Below are 15,282 nucleotides of genomic sequence, written 5' to 3'. Positions count from 1 at the left end.
AAAGTCTTTGAAGACAAGGAACTGAATGCTGATGTCTGGGCCTAGGTGAGAGTGATTAGCTACTATCTAAGGATGAGAAACAAATTCTTTTTCTCTTTGATGAGTTAGAAATATTTCAAGGGCATATTCATCACAATTGAATTCAATGTTTAGGTTTGGTAAGAGTAAACCACAAAAGAAAATGAAGGAATATTTGTGATGTATATTGATAGATATGTGTGTGGGGTGACCAAAAATACCATTTGTCAATACTAACTCCTCATTTTATGAAGAATATTACTAAGAATGTCATGTGCCCTGAGGTCATCAGCACCTGGCCAGGTATATAAAGGGACCCGACTCTGAGGAAGCCATCACACCTGAGAACACCCAACTTCCCTCCACTCCTCAACCCCACCACAGCCCAGACGCCACCATGACCGGCTCCTGCTGCGGCTCCTTCTCCTCCCAGAGCTGCGGAGGCTGCTGCCAGCCCTGCTGCTGCCGCGACCCCTGCTGCTGCCGCCCGGTGTCCTGCCAGACCACGGTGTGCCGCCCCGTCACCTGCGTGCCCCACTGCACGCGCCCCATCTGCGAGCCCTGCCGCCGCCCCGTCTGCTGCGACCCCTGCAGCCTGCAGCAGGGCTGCTGCCGCCCCATCACCTGCTGCCCCTCCTCCTGCACCGCCGTGGTGTGCAGGCCCTGCTGCTGGACCTCCACCAGCTGCCAGCCCATCTCCGTGCAGGCGCCCTGCTGCAGGCCACCCTGCTGCCAGCCTGCTCCCTGCCGCACCATCTGCAGGTCCTCCCCCTGCAACACGTGCTGCTGAGCACTTGGCATCCCTCAGAAGGACTTACTGACACATACCTCATTGGACTTTTGATCAGTTTGAAAGAAAATAGATCCCTCCTTCAGTTTACTTATCTGGGGATAATCTGATATATGCAGATTTTCATCACCCCTCTATGCCAAATTCCCAGGCATCTGTGTCAGTAGAAATCATCGTGAATGGTAAATCAACCTTCACACATCCCAAGAATGGAGTTCACAAGCCCATCTGGAACTTGAATGATTTTTAGCGGTTCAAATGCTTAACCATTGTCTTTTGCCATGTGTTTCTCACTGTTGACAATAAATGAATTTTCCTGGCATACCAAACACTTCTGCTCCCTGACTCATTCATTAATGCATATTTCTTAGCATATGCAGATGTACAGGATTCTAGTACCTGCACAAGGGATCCAAAGTTTAAACTGAAGAAATCCTTACTCAGAAATCCCACACGTTGGCAGTGACTGTCATTCAGAGATCTTCAGTTACCAGGTCCTGCTTGCTTATGCCATTTCCTCACTGTCAATCAAGTTACAGTCCAATAGGTTAGGAAATCAAGTAAACATGGCTTTGGTGAAGAGGATTAGAAGCAGAGGTGTAGATGCTAAGCAAGAATGTACATTTTTTTTTATCATTTTCATGTCCCAAAAATGGAGTTCACAAGCCCATCTGGAACTTGAATAATTTTTGGCTGTTCAAATTCTTAACCACTGTCTTGCAATGTGTTGCTCACTGTTGACAATAAATTAATTTTCCTGGCATACCAAACAAAAATTTCAGGATCTCAAAGGAAAGCTCAATTTGAGCTCATGAGGGCTTAGTAAAAAGTCCTGGGACATTACTCAACAAGAACAGCCACCAGAAGGAGTCATAAAGAAGTCTCTCAAAGTTAAGAAAAGGGACATGCAGTAAAAAGATGGAAATAGCATCTGCTGGGATATCATTAAACACATCAACATAGAGGAGTCACATCTTTAAAGTACAAAAGGAAAAAAATCTTTAAGACTTATCATAATTTTAGGGCTGGAGAGATGGCTCAATGTTTAAGGCAATTGTCTGCGAAGCCAAAGGACTCAGGTTCGATTCCCCAGTGCCCAGGTAAAGCCCAGATGCACAAGGTGGTACATGCACCTGGAATTTGTTTGCATCGGTTAGAGTCCCTGATGAATTCATTCTCTTTATCTGCCTCCTGTGGTGGTTTAATTCAAGTGTCCCCCATAAACTTAGGTGTTCTGAATGCTAGGTTCCCAGCTAATGATGGCAATTTGGGAATTAAAGCCTCCTGAAGGAAGTGTATTGTTGGGGGAGGGCTTATGGGTGTTATAGCCAGCTTCCTCTTGCCAGTGTTTGGCACACTCTCCTGTGGCTGTCGTACATCTGATGTTGGCCAGGAGGTGATGTCCACCCTCTGCTCATACCATCGTTTTCTCTGGCCATCATGGAGCTTCCCCTCAAGTCTGTAAGCCAAGATAAACCTTTTGTTTCCCACAAGCTGCTCTTCATTAGGTGTTTTCTGCCAGCAATGCAAACCTAACTGCCACCCTTCCTCTCTCTGTTTGTGTCTCTGTCTCTCAAATAAATTAAAAAAATTAAATTAACTTTAAATAAACATCATAATTTTTAAATCCATATAAATAGACTACATGATTTATGAGTTAGTTTAGTATCAAGAAAAAAGAGCTGGGTGTAATATACATATCCATATCCATGTATGTATGTGTATATATATATATATATATATATATATATGTTTTTGTATATGTGTGTGTGTGTGTGTGTGTGTGTGTGTGTATGGACGTCTTTTTTTACACTGTACCATTCAAGTAAATTTAAAACCTGAAGGCAATAACAAATCCAAAAAGATGATTTAGTTTCCCCTGACATTTAGATATTAAACCATTTAAGAGAGATTTTTATAGATAGATGAAAGATAGATAGATGATAGATGAACGTATCATATATCTACATATATTACTAAAATATGTAATATATATTTCTTTTTTTTTTTAATTTTTATTAACATTTTCCATGATTATAAAATATATCCCATGGTAATTCCCTCCCTCCCCACCCCCACACTTTCCCGTTTGAAATTCCATTCTCAATCATATTACCTCCCCATTACAATCATTGTAATTACATATATACAATATCAACCTATTAAGTATCCTCCTCCCTTCCTTTCTCCACCCTTTATGTCTCCTTTTCAACTTACTGGCCTCTGCTACTAAGTATTTTCATTCTCACACAGAAGCCCAGTCATCTGTAGCTAGGATCCCCATATGAGGGAGAACATGTGGCGCTTGGCTTTCTGGGCCTGGGTTACCTCACTTAGTATAATACTTTCCAGGTCCATCCATTTTTCTGCAAATTTCATAACTTCGTTTTTCTTTACCGCTGAGTAGAACTCCATTGTATAAATGTACCACATCTTCATTATCCACTCATCTGTTGAGGGACATCTAGGCTGGTTCCATTTCCCAGCTATTATAAATTGAGCAGCAATAAACATGGTTGAGCATGTACTTCTAAGGAAATGAGATGAGTCCTTTGGATATATGCCTAGGAGTGCTATAGCTGGGTCATATGGTAGATCAATCTCTAGCTGCTTTAGGAACCTCCACACTGTTTTCCACAATGGCTGGACCAGATTGCATTCCCACCAGCAGTGCAGAAGGGTTCCTTTTTTTCCACATCCCCGCCAACATTTATGATCATTTGTTTTCATGATGGTGGCCAATCTGACAGGAGTGAGATGGAATCTCAATGTAGTTTTAATCTGCATTTCCCTGATGACTAGTGACGTAGAACATTTTTTTAGGTGCTTATATGCCATTCGTATTTCTTCCTTTGAGAACTCTCTATTTAGCTCCTTAGCCCATTTTTTGATTGGCCTGTTTGATTCCTTATTAGTTAACTTTTTGAGTTCTTTGTATATCCTAGATATTAATCCTTTATCAGATATATAGCTGGCGAAGATTTTTTCCCATTCTGTAGGTTGCCTCTTTGCTTTTTTCACTGTGTCCTTTGCGGTGCAAAATCTTTGTAATTTCATTAGGTCCCAGTGGTTAATCTGTGGTTTTATTGCCTGAGCAATTGGGGTTGTATTTAGAAAGTCTTTGCCAAGACCAATATGTTGGAGGGTTTCCCCTACTTTTTCCTCTAGCAGTTTCAAAGTTTCCAGTCTGATGTTAAGGTCTTTAATCCATTTGGACTTAATTCTTGTGCATGGCGAGAGAGAAGAATCTATTTTCATCCTTCTGCAGATATTTATCCAGTTTTCAAAACACCATTTGCTGAAGAGGCTGTCTCTTCTCCAATGAGTATTTTTGGCATTTTTATCGAATATCAGGTGGCTATAGCTACTTGGGCTTACATCTGGGTCCTCTATTCTGTTCCACTGATCTACATGTCTGTTTTTGTGCCAGTACCATGCTGTTTTTGTTACTATGGCTCTGTAGTATAGGTTAAAATCAGGTATGGTGATACCACCAGCCTCTTTTTTGTTGCTCAGTATTATTTTAGATATTCGAGGTTTTTTATGATTCCAAATGAATTTTTGGATTGTTTTTTCTATTTCCATGAAGAAAGCCTTTGGAATTTTGATAGGGATTGCATTAAATGTGTAGATTGCTTTAGGTAAGATTGCCATTTTCATGATATTGATTCTTCCAAGCCAGGAACAAGGGATGTTTCTCCACTTTCTAGTGTCTTCTGCAATTTCTCGCTTGAGACACAAATTAATAAAATCAGAGATGAACAAGGTAACATCACAACAGATTCCAGAGAAATTCAAAAAATTATAGGGACATACTATAAAAGCATATACTCCACAAAGTATGAAAATCTGAAAGAAATGGATGATTTCCTTGATCTATATGACCTACCTAAATTAAATCAAAATGAGATTAATCACTTAAATAGACCTATAACAAACATGGAGATCCGAGCAGTTATCAATAATCTCCCAACTAAAAAAAGCCCAGGCCCGGATGGATTCACTGCTGAATTTTACCAGACTTTTAAGGAAGAGCTAACACCATTGCTTCTTAAGCTTTTCCAGGAAATAGAAAAAGAAGGAATCCTACCAAACTCCTTCTATGAGGCCAGCATCACCCTGATACCAAAACCAGGCAAAGATAGAACAAAAAAAGAAAATTACAGACCAATCTCCCTCATGAACATAGATGCAAAAATTCTCAACAAAATATTGGCAAACAGAATACAAGAGTATATCAAAAAGATCATTCACCCTGACCAAGTAGGCTTTATCCCAGAGATGCAGGGATGGTTCAACGTACGCAAATCTATAAATGTAATACATTACATAAATGGGTTGAAGGACAAAAATCACATGATCATCTCATTAGATGCAGAGAAAGCATTTGACAAAATCCAACATCCCTTCATGATAAAAGTCCTACAGAGACTGGGAATAGAAGGAACATATCTCAATATAATAAAGGCTATTTATGACAAGCCTACAGCCAACATATTAGTAAATGGGGAAAAACTGGAAGCTTTTCCACTAAAATCAGGAACAAGACAAGGGTGTCCACTGTCTCCACTTCTATTTAATATAGTTTTGGAAGTATTAGCCATAGCAATAAGGCAAGAGACACACATAAAAGGGATACAAATTGGAAAGGAAGAAATCAAGTTATCACTATTTGCAGATGACATGATTCTATACATAAAGGACCCTAAAGACTCTACTAGCAAGCTGTTAGAGCTAATCAAAACCTACAGCAATGTAGCAGGATACAAAATAAATACACAGAAATCAGTAGCCTTCATATATGCTAACAACAAACACACAGAGGATGAAATCAGAGAATCACTCCCATTCACAATTGCATCAAAAAAAATAAAATACCTTGGAATAAACCTAACTAAGGAAGTAAAGAATCTATACAATGAGAACTTTAATATATATTTCTTAATTATGGAAATAAATTCACAAATCCCACCATTTCCCTCATCATTGTTTTCTTTTATGATTGAAATCTTTTTGCTTTCAAATTAATTATAAATCTCTCGGTCTTGAATGTTTGTGTAGATTTTTTAGAATAAACCAACTCATGAAGATGACCATGCACAAGAGATACTCCCTATTTTACACTCAGGGAAACTGGCCTTAGGAGACATAAGTCATTTGTTCTAATACAACTGTTAACTAGTTGGTGAAGGATTTAAATCTTTCTCATCTTCCCCATTATCATTCTGCCCTTCCTCCTCAATTCTCCTCATGCTAATTTCTGACTCCAGATTAGATATTTTAAATATTATTTCTAAGAATGAATCCTCCACAGAATGAATACTCTGTTTTCAGAATTTTAGGCATTTTCTGGCACCTAGCAACAACTAGTTACTAACAAAACAGAACTCTTAAACCATAAAAATGAGGTCATGGCTCACTGTGCCCTCCCCCCCAAAAAAGAGCTTGCATTCCTTTTCAATCCAACCACAAAAATATCACAGTTAATTATCATTGTAACTAATATTTATTTATTCCCAGTGGTGATTATGCTATTGCAGAATGTGTGAAAATGGACCAGTATGACTAAAAAATGGCCATGTCATGAAGTCCAGTTGCATGCCCTTTGTCCGGCAAGTTCAGATCTCTTATGTCCAGCAGGGAAGGAGCCTGCACAGCAGGGAAGCATGGAAAAGACAAAAGTCATCATAGAATTTGATGGGATGCTGGAGTTGGGGTAACATCCCATGCAGTGGTGCTTGGGCATGCCAAACGTGGCAATTTGAAAAAAGAATCAACATCAGGACCAAGCTGCGAAATAGACTGGAAATGGTATGTTTAAGACAATGGCCATACTCTTTCTCGTGCTCTCTCTCCTCTCTATCTCTCTCTGCTTGCAAATAAATAAATAATATTTTAAAGGCGATAAAGCAATGTCGTATCTGCAAATCTCCTCTCTGAAACTTTGGGTTTGATACTGATGACACTGTCTCTCCATGTCAAGTGACTTAGATCCTGTCCAGGAAAGAATGAGATGCCATTCTTACACTGTGTAACTTTGACAAGCAAAGCTTCTGAGCATCTACAATTTAGATAACAAGATGACAGAAGCCCTGGTGCTGTGTCCTTCTATTACTTAACAGAAGCAGACTGACAAACACACCTCCATCCTTGACATCTGTGTCTCTGTACGCATATAAGCTAATGAACAGTAGGCCCAACTGGAAGTTAAGCAAATTCTTATTTTATTTCACTAAATGAAATGGCATTTTCAATAACTGTTGCTACATGTTGACTGTTTTGAGTGGCTCGGAGTTGGTTAAAAAAAAAAACAAACTAATAGTCTTTCTTCAGTCCTTATACTTGAAGGAGTATAACTGTCATGCATTTATTTGTATGACTTTGGTGAAAACATTTCACTAATCGTGTCTTCCAAAATAATGTGATTAACTATGGTGGGTCATAAACCTAAAGGCCTGAAGCATAGGGTTATGACTGATGAAAGAGTGCATGAGTAATAAACAAGGGAAAGCACCTCAGAGACAAAATTGGCTTGAAACTGATCAACAACCCATGAGGAATGCACTTCTAACTCCACATTTCCCACTCTACATTTATTTCCCAGATCCTCAATTTTTAGCTGTGGCTATAAAACACAAGGCTATCCTATCACTCATCAGCTCATTTCATCCTCTTCATACATTTTTATAACCATACCTCAAATGTCAGCCATCAAAATTTTTAGCCAACAAATCACAGTGCCTACTACAAAAAGATAAATATTTATTATCAAATATTCAGTGGGTTTTGAAGAATTTAATACACAGTTCTATGCCATACCTAGAAAGCAAGAAATGTGCTGATTTGATTGGCTGCCCAATACAATCACAGAAATTCATTTAAAGAAACAGTATGGGATGGAGATATGGCTCAGAAGTTAAAAGAACTTTCTTGCAAGCCTGTAGGCTTGAGTTCAATCCTTCTCCATACCCATGGATGCAAAGTGGCTCACACATCTATAATATCTATGCTCTTATTGCAATGGGAGGTGGAATCAGAAGAGTCTGGAAGCTTGTAAGCAGCAGTGGAAAGAAAGACTCTATGTAAAAAGAAAGGTAGAAGGAGAGGAGAAACACCTGGAGGTTGTCCTCTGACCTCCACATGCTCACGGTGGCATGCGTGTGCTCCTACACACATCCCACACATGCACACATATGTACATGCACAAAAACAAAAAAGTCTAAATAAGTGCAGCATAAATAAAATTATCACTTAGTTTCATCTTATTCTCCCGTGAAGAGAATTTTCCCTTTCAAGTGCTTTATTGAATTTTATTCTGTCTGAAAAAATGATCACTAAAGAATTCAACACAAAATCAAGACTCCCAACAGGCCTGCCATGGCTCAGGAACACTGTGGAAGAGGGGGCTGACAGAATGTGAGAGCCACACACTGGGTAGGAATATCTTGAGGCATGGTTCCTCCTCCCCCCCCCGAACCTCATAGGTACTGACTGAGGCCTTCATAACCCCACAGTGAAAACCATAACCCCGCTGAGGAGGGCCCCCAGGGTAACGAGAGCTGGGGTGAGCAGATATAAGAGTATAACCTGTTATACTACAATAAAATTTGAAAAAAATACAATAGAGAGCTGGAGAGATGGCTCAGCAGTTAAGAAGCTTGCCTGCAATACCTAATGACCTGGATTCAATTCCCCAGTACCCACATAAAGCCAGATGCTCAAAGTGGCGCGTGCATCTAGAGCTCCCTTGCAGTGGTTGGAGATGCTCGACCCTCCACTTGTTCTCTCTGTTCCTCCCTTCCTCCATCCCTCACCCTTTATCTGACTCTCCTTGCAAATAAATAATTAAAACATTGTAAGATACAAGTCCTGCTCCATCTTTTCACAGCGGAACACATACATGTCTACTTCTATGATCCATACTGGCTTTACAGGAATTGCTGCTTTGTCTGGGCGCCAACGAGAAACCAGGACCTTGACTCATATACTTGTCAGCCTCACACCTCATCAGGGACTGTGAATAAGAGGAAAGTGTAGTGGTGACACGCCTGTGTCCTTCAGACTTTCAACCTGTCACACGAGCAGGCCCGGGAGGATTGGCTGACAGAGGAGCCATTTTTTTCTGATGATGTAAACCCTCAGGTATTCATTTCAAGGGAGAGAGCAGACAGGTGGGAAGCAAAGCATCCTTCTTGATGCTGGAATTCTTGGCTAGCAACTGAACCTAGGGTTCTAATTCCACTGGGCTACCACAACTCCAGGAAATGACCTTGGGTCCTGGGGGCCATCAGCACATGACCAGGTATATATAGGGCCCAGAGGGTGAGGAAGCCATCACACCTGAGAACACCCAACTTCCCTCCACTCCTCAACCCCACCACAGCCCAGACGCCACCATGACCGGCTCCTGCTGCGGCTCCTTCTCCTCCCAGAGCTGCGGAGGCTGCTGCCAGCCCTGCTGCTGCCGCGACCCCTGCTGCTGCCGCCCGGTGTCCTGCCAGACCACGGTGTGCCGCCCCGTCACCTGCGTGCCCCACTGCACGCGCCCCATCTGCGAGCCCTGCCGCCGCCCCGTCTGCTGCGACCCCTGCAGCCTGCAGCAGGGCTGCTGCCGCCCCATCACCTGCTGCCCCTCCTCCTGCACCGCCGTGGTGTGCAGGCCCTGCTGCTGGACCTCCACCAGCTGCCAGCCCATCTCCGTGCAGGCGCCCTGCTGCAGGCCACCCTGCTGCCAGCCTGCTCCCTGCCGCACCATCTGCAGGTCCTCCCCCTGCAACACATGCTGCTGAGTCACCCGAAACACAGCTTTTCCAGGGGAGCAGAACTCTTCCTACTCTTGCCGGAGCAGATGAGAGATGACCACTTTGCAACCCATTTATTCTTCAATAACTAACTCAGTAGGAACTGCCTATCAAATACTCCACATAGACGCAGTCTGACAATCTTTGGAAAAAAATTCAAGCACTTGGTCATTGAATTACTGATTTTAAAAATATGTGCTGGGCATGGTGGTGTACACCTTTCATTTCAGCACTAAGAAGGCAGAGGTAGGAAGATTGCCATGAGTTCAAGGCCATCCCAAGACTACATAGTGAATTCCAGGTCAGCCTGGGCTAGGTAGACTAAGACCCTACCTCAAAAAAAAAAAAAAAAAAAAAATCAAAGGTCATCTTGAATGAAGCTTCATCACATTGACCCATAGTTTTTCTATTTCAATGTTCTTGTGTGGGACTTCTTTTCCCCAAAATGTTATTTCTATACTGTGGTTTTTCTTTCATGGTAAAAATTAAATAAATAAAACTTTATTTGTTGAAAAGCAAAATATGTCTTTTTTATGATTTCTTAATCTCAAGAAGCTCATTGGAAGAATAAATTTTGGTGTTCAGAATAAGAAGCAAGGGTCAAAGTCGCTCAGGGCCATATTTTCATCTTTGACAGAAGAGCAGTTCAGATGCAAGGTCTGTAATTTTAAAAGCAATTCAGAGCCAGACATGGTGGCACACACCTTTAATCCCAGCACTCGGGAGGCAGAGGTAGGAGGATAGCCATGAGTTTGAGGCCAACCTGAGACTACATAATGAATTCCAGGTCAGCCTGGGCCAGAGTGAGACCTTACCTTGAAAAACCACAAAAAGAGCAAGTCAAATAAATAACTCGTATGTTTTTTTCATGAGATGGGCCTTGAAGCCACTTATTTTGTGGTGATGGGAGGAAATCTATGAGGCAGGTCTGACTACGAACTTAACTTATAGATGGTCAACATACATGATAAGAAGAAAGCCCAAGTTATAATTCTATTTGCTTCCCAACATAGGAAGCTACAGAGAGATTGGCATCAAGTGGTTCCTGAAATCTCTTTACTACTGACTGCCTTTGAGTCTGCTCTGTGGCTCCCAGCAGGGCCACCATAGCTTGCAATGGAGCCACTGGTGCTAAGGAGACAGGGAGAAATGCAGCCTTGGTTGGAACCATCCTCATTATGAACTCCTCTTACATTTTATCGTGGAAACGACTTGAGAGTGCTTAGGATACTGATAATATCAATTCTTTCATGTTAGCCATAAAGACTAACCACTGTAGTTTTCATGAGAAATAATTTTTGAGTTCTTGGCATCTCATCAAGCTGAATCTTTTAAATGTGCTGGCTGTGTGTTTAGTCTTATCTATGGCTTCTTGAAGAGAAGCTTTGTGAGGGGAGGGAGTTTTGATCAATTTTGTCCAACTCTGAATTCCTACTCATCCACACAATATTTAGCACATAGAATACAGTAAAAATCATTTGTTCGATAATAAGAATCAGGGGGTCAGAAAAGAGAAAGACGACATCATCACCACCACCCCCAGCCCAGCTCTCCTCATTTTTGACTCATGCATTCTTGTCATAACACAATAAGGCACCTTATGGTACAAGTTTCTCAACAAGAGACATTATATAGAGGCTACTCATTGGTTAGAAATTCGATATCAATCATTGCAGTTTTATGTTTTAAGTATCTATACCATAGAGTTTTCTCATTAAAAAAGGTCTGATTGTTTATCATTGGATTGAAAGTTTACCATTCCAACTTCTGTGCGTTAAGCCAGGACTCTACTAGTGAGCTACTTTCCCAGGCCTATTTTTTTCCTACATATTTTTTCCTACATATCTTGGGTCATCATTTTTAAAAGGTTCTTATATGTCTGCTTTCCACTTCTCAGAATTTTATTTCTTAGAGTTCTACAGTTTTCTTATCTTACAATGTTTTCTCAGGTGGACAATTCTTTCTTTTCTCCCAAACTCAACATTAGGAATGGGTCTTGTTGGTTTCCATGGTAATCCCATGACCCGGGCAACCACAGTGGCTGCTATCGCTCTGGATGATCCTATAAGGGACAACACAAATAACATAATAAAAGGGGGGTAAATTTGAATCTTCTACCACAGGACTGGAAGAGAACACATTGCAATGAAAGGTCAGGCACAAACAAATCAAGAGACACGGGACACAATACAGTGACATAATTTTCCCACAAAGCCTCGTAGTTTGAAACAGTTGACCCTCACAGTTGGTTCTGAAAGTCCTAGCAAACTTCATAAAGCCTAGTACCCAAGGAGGTGCTAGAGAGAGAGTAGATATGTCCAAAAGGACACCTGAGGCTACTTTCCTCTGGGACCACTACCAAATATTTTGTGACATGGGGTGACAGCACCCTGGACGTGGATGGCCTCAGGTTATCTGACTTCCTCACAATATTGGTAGCTTTGTTCGAAGTGTCCCATGACTACTAAATTATGCCCAGTTGGAATAGTATGCTCTTGGGGCATGTTTTAGAACGCTCAGAATTATGAAACTATGTGGATACAATTCTTTGAATTCCTGAGGATATTGGTAGAGATAGAGTCCCTTCAGGTGACTCTGCAAGATATCTATGTCACAAATAACAATTGTTTACAAAGTAAGTCCAAGATTAAAATTCCTGGATAAAGTAGATATTACTTAATGCCTGGGAATATGGTCCTCACTATTCGTTTTCCAGTTCTTTAGGCTCATATGCAACATTGGAATTAGTATTGGCTCTAACCCTTGCTGTGTGTATGACATTGGGCAAGTCACTTACCTTGTCTGGGACAGGTAAAAGGAGAGATACAATGATACTAACCTCTATTAATTTATTATAAAGAATAAATTAGGGCTGGAGAGATTGCTTAGTGTTTAAAGTGCTTGCCTGTGAAGCCTAAGGACCTGGGTTTGATTCCCCAGGACCCATGTAAGTCAGATGCACAAGATGGCATTTGCTTCTGGAGTTTGTTTGCAGTGGTTGGAGGCCTTGGCATGCCCATTCTGTCTCTCTTTCGCTCTCAAATAAATAAATAAATAACAAAAAAGAATAACTAATAGTCATGTTTTGTTAAGCATGAAGCTTGAAACACAGTTAGAATTCAGTTGTACTAAATGAAGATCATAAGCAACAGAATTTACCTTGGCTTGGAAAGATAAGACCCCCAAAATCCAATATGCCTGGATGTAAGACAAAAGCCTATGATATGAGTTCCAAAGAGAGATGGGAAATTTATTATTCTTAGGCAAGTCATGACTTTGAAAATACCTTGATAATCACATTTTCAACTTGTTTTGTCTAGAAAGCATAGAGGTAGAAAAGGATGCTTACAGATTGGTGAATTCACTTCCCCTGTGAGTCAGCAGTCCTACAGGTGTGTCAGCTACTTGGTGCTCTCAAAACATCATCAGCAAAAGCATCATCAAATTACGGAGATAATTGGAGGCTTTTAGTTAGGGCTATTAAGTTCATATTTGAACCATAAATAGCAAAATACAATGAATTCCCATTACATAAGGAAAACAAATCACTTTTTATTTTAGGAGTGCAGAGGACTGACTAACTTGTCAATATCATTAAAGAAGGAATACACGAAAACAAGGAAATGACCTTGTGCCCTGAGGTCATCAGCACCTGGCCAGGTATATATAGGGCCCAGAGGGTGAGGAAGCCATCACACCTGAGAACACCCAGCTTCCCTCCACTCCTCAACCCCACCACAGCCCAGACGCCACCATGACCGGCTCCTGCTGCGGCTCCTTCTCCTCCCAGAGCTGCGGAGGCTGCTGCCAGCCCTGCTGCTGCCGCGACCCCTGCTGCTGCCGCCCGGTGTCCTGCCAGACCACGGTATGCCGCCCCGTCACCTGCGTGCCCCACTGCACGCGCCCCATCTGCGAGCCCTGCCGCCGCCCCGTCTGCTGCGACCCCTGCAGCCTGCAGCAGGGCTGCTGCCGCCCCATCACCTGCTGCCCCTCCTCCTGCACCGCCGTGGTGTGCAGGCCCTGCTGCTGGACCTCCACCAGCTGCCAGCCCATCTCCGTGCAGGCGCCCTGCTGCAGGCCACCCTGCTGCCAGCCTGCTCCCTGCCGCACCGTCTGCAGGTCCTCCCCCTGCAACACTTGCTGCTGAGCTGCCCCTGATCGCTAATGGCCAGTAGATCGCCAGGTCCATTCTGCTGCCATTTGGGACATGATAGCAAAATGCACTGCTTTTTTTGTTTTTGTTTTTTGAGCAGCCCTTTCTTCATCTCTTCAACTAACTGATACCTGTGTGGAAGCACTTTCTGGATCCCCTTCTGATGGAAAACACTCTCTGCCTTGAACTCCAGTCAAATGCCTCTGTTGTGTCCGTTTTCTAATAAACTCATACCCTGAGCGCAGAAATCACGATGTGATCTTTCCTTTCATAGATTATCAAATGCCAGCAATATCTCAAGAGTGCAGTCATCGTCAATCGTTCTCAGAAATAACTTAAGACTGAATCATTTTCTTATAAGCACTGGAATTGGTGTATGCATAGCTTATGAGAATGGTGGAAACGACCATCTCTTCATCACATTCCCCAAACACCAGACACACATCAGCCACCTAAGAAACCCACCAACTAGTACTCAAGGAGGCTGCACCAAGGGGACTTTTGCATTCACAGGGTGACAATTTGTCTTGTGACACCTGCTAGCACATAGTGAAAGCCTAGAATGGCAGGTGGAAGGAACCCAAGGTGACATCTAGCTGATCATTTTTGTCTTTCCTTTTAATTTTTAAAAATGCTTTTACATGTGCATGAATGCACGTGTGCATGTGTTTATGTGCACTTTCGTGCATGTGTGTGTACCAGGTTCTCTTGCCACTGCAAATGAATGCCAGTTTGGTTTTAGGAGGGAGGCTGGGGAAATGAACCTTAGCTGTCAGGCTTTGTAAGCAAGTGCCTTTAACAACTGAGCCATCGCCCCCAGACATGATCTTTGTTTTACAAGAAGAAATGCCAGGCATGCCTTTAATCCCAGCACAGGATCACTGAGTTCGAGGCCATCCTGAGACTCCATAGTAAATTCCAGGTCAGCCTGGGCTAGAGTGAGCCCTACCTTGAGAAACAAAAAAATAAGTAAATAAATAAATAAATAATAAGTAAATAAATAAATAAAAGAAGAGGAAGAGGAGGGAGAAGAAGAAGGAGAAGAAGAAAAGGAGGAAGAAGAAGAGGAAGAAGGAGAAGGAGGAGGAGAAGAAATACCAACAACCCACTAAGTAGAGCCCTCAGTGGAATGGAGGATAGGAGATAGGGTATAAGATTATAACCTTTAAATAAATAAATGAAAATAAAATGGGAGCTGGAGAGCTGTCTCAGCAATTAAGGTGCTTGTCTGCAAACCTTAAGGGCTCTGGTTCAATTCTCCAATGCACGCATCAAGCCAGATGCACAAAGTAACACTTGCGTCTGTAGTTCAATTTCAGTGACAAGAAGCCCTGGTGTGCCCTCTCTCTCTCTCTCTCTCTCTCTCTCTCTCTCTCTCTCTCTCTCTCATAAATAAAAAATATTTTTAAAAAATACGAAAATAATAAAAAGTTTAAAAAGTCTATTGAATGATGAGTTAATTACCAATAAAGATAAAATGGAATTATTCTCACAGATGTTCAGAAATGACCCCAGAGAGT

At 41.9% G+C, this 15,282-nt stretch overlaps 3 protein-coding genes across 3 annotated transcripts; all 3 read left to right on the top strand.

The window, feature by feature from the left end:
* Positions 1–415: 415 nt before the first annotated feature.
* LOC123463353 (keratin-associated protein 2-1-like) lies at positions 416–808 on the top strand. Its single transcript, XM_045158107.1, has one exon. It carries the CDS (start codon positions 416–418, stop codon positions 806–808), a length of 393 nt encoding a protein of 130 aa, XP_045014042.1.
* An 8,396-nt stretch (positions 809–9,204) lies between these two features.
* LOC101601612 (keratin-associated protein 2-1-like) lies at positions 9,205–9,597 on the top strand. Its single transcript, XM_004655418.2, has one exon. It carries the CDS (start codon positions 9,205–9,207, stop codon positions 9,595–9,597), a length of 393 nt encoding a protein of 130 aa, XP_004655475.2.
* A 3,766-nt stretch (positions 9,598–13,363) lies between these two features.
* On the top strand, positions 13,364–13,756 carry LOC123453205 (keratin-associated protein 2-1-like). The gene has a single exon (XM_004655417.2). It carries the CDS (start codon positions 13,364–13,366, stop codon positions 13,754–13,756), a length of 393 nt encoding a protein of 130 aa, XP_004655474.2.
* The last annotated feature ends 1,526 nt before the right edge of the window (positions 13,757–15,282 follow it).

The sequence above is a fragment of the Jaculus jaculus genome, chromosome 9, assembly GCF_020740685.1.
Source record: "Jaculus jaculus isolate mJacJac1 chromosome 9, mJacJac1.mat.Y.cur, whole genome shotgun sequence".
NCBI classification, from domain to species: domain Eukaryota; kingdom Metazoa; phylum Chordata; class Mammalia; order Rodentia; family Dipodidae; genus Jaculus; species Jaculus jaculus.
The sequence above is the reverse complement of the archived record's forward strand: the minus strand, read 5'-3'. Positions and strand labels throughout refer to the sequence as shown.

Bases quoted from the DNA above. Each gene is read 5' to 3' on its own strand.
- LOC123463353 (XM_045158107.1), top strand. From the start codon at position 416: ATGACCGGCTCCTGCTGCGGCTCCTTCTCCTCCCAGAGCTGCGGAGGC.
- LOC101601612 (XM_004655418.2), top strand. From the start codon at position 9,205: ATGACCGGCTCCTGCTGCGGCTCCTTCTCCTCCCAGAGCTGCGGAGGC.
- LOC123453205 (XM_004655417.2), top strand. From the start codon at position 13,364: ATGACCGGCTCCTGCTGCGGCTCCTTCTCCTCCCAGAGCTGCGGAGGC.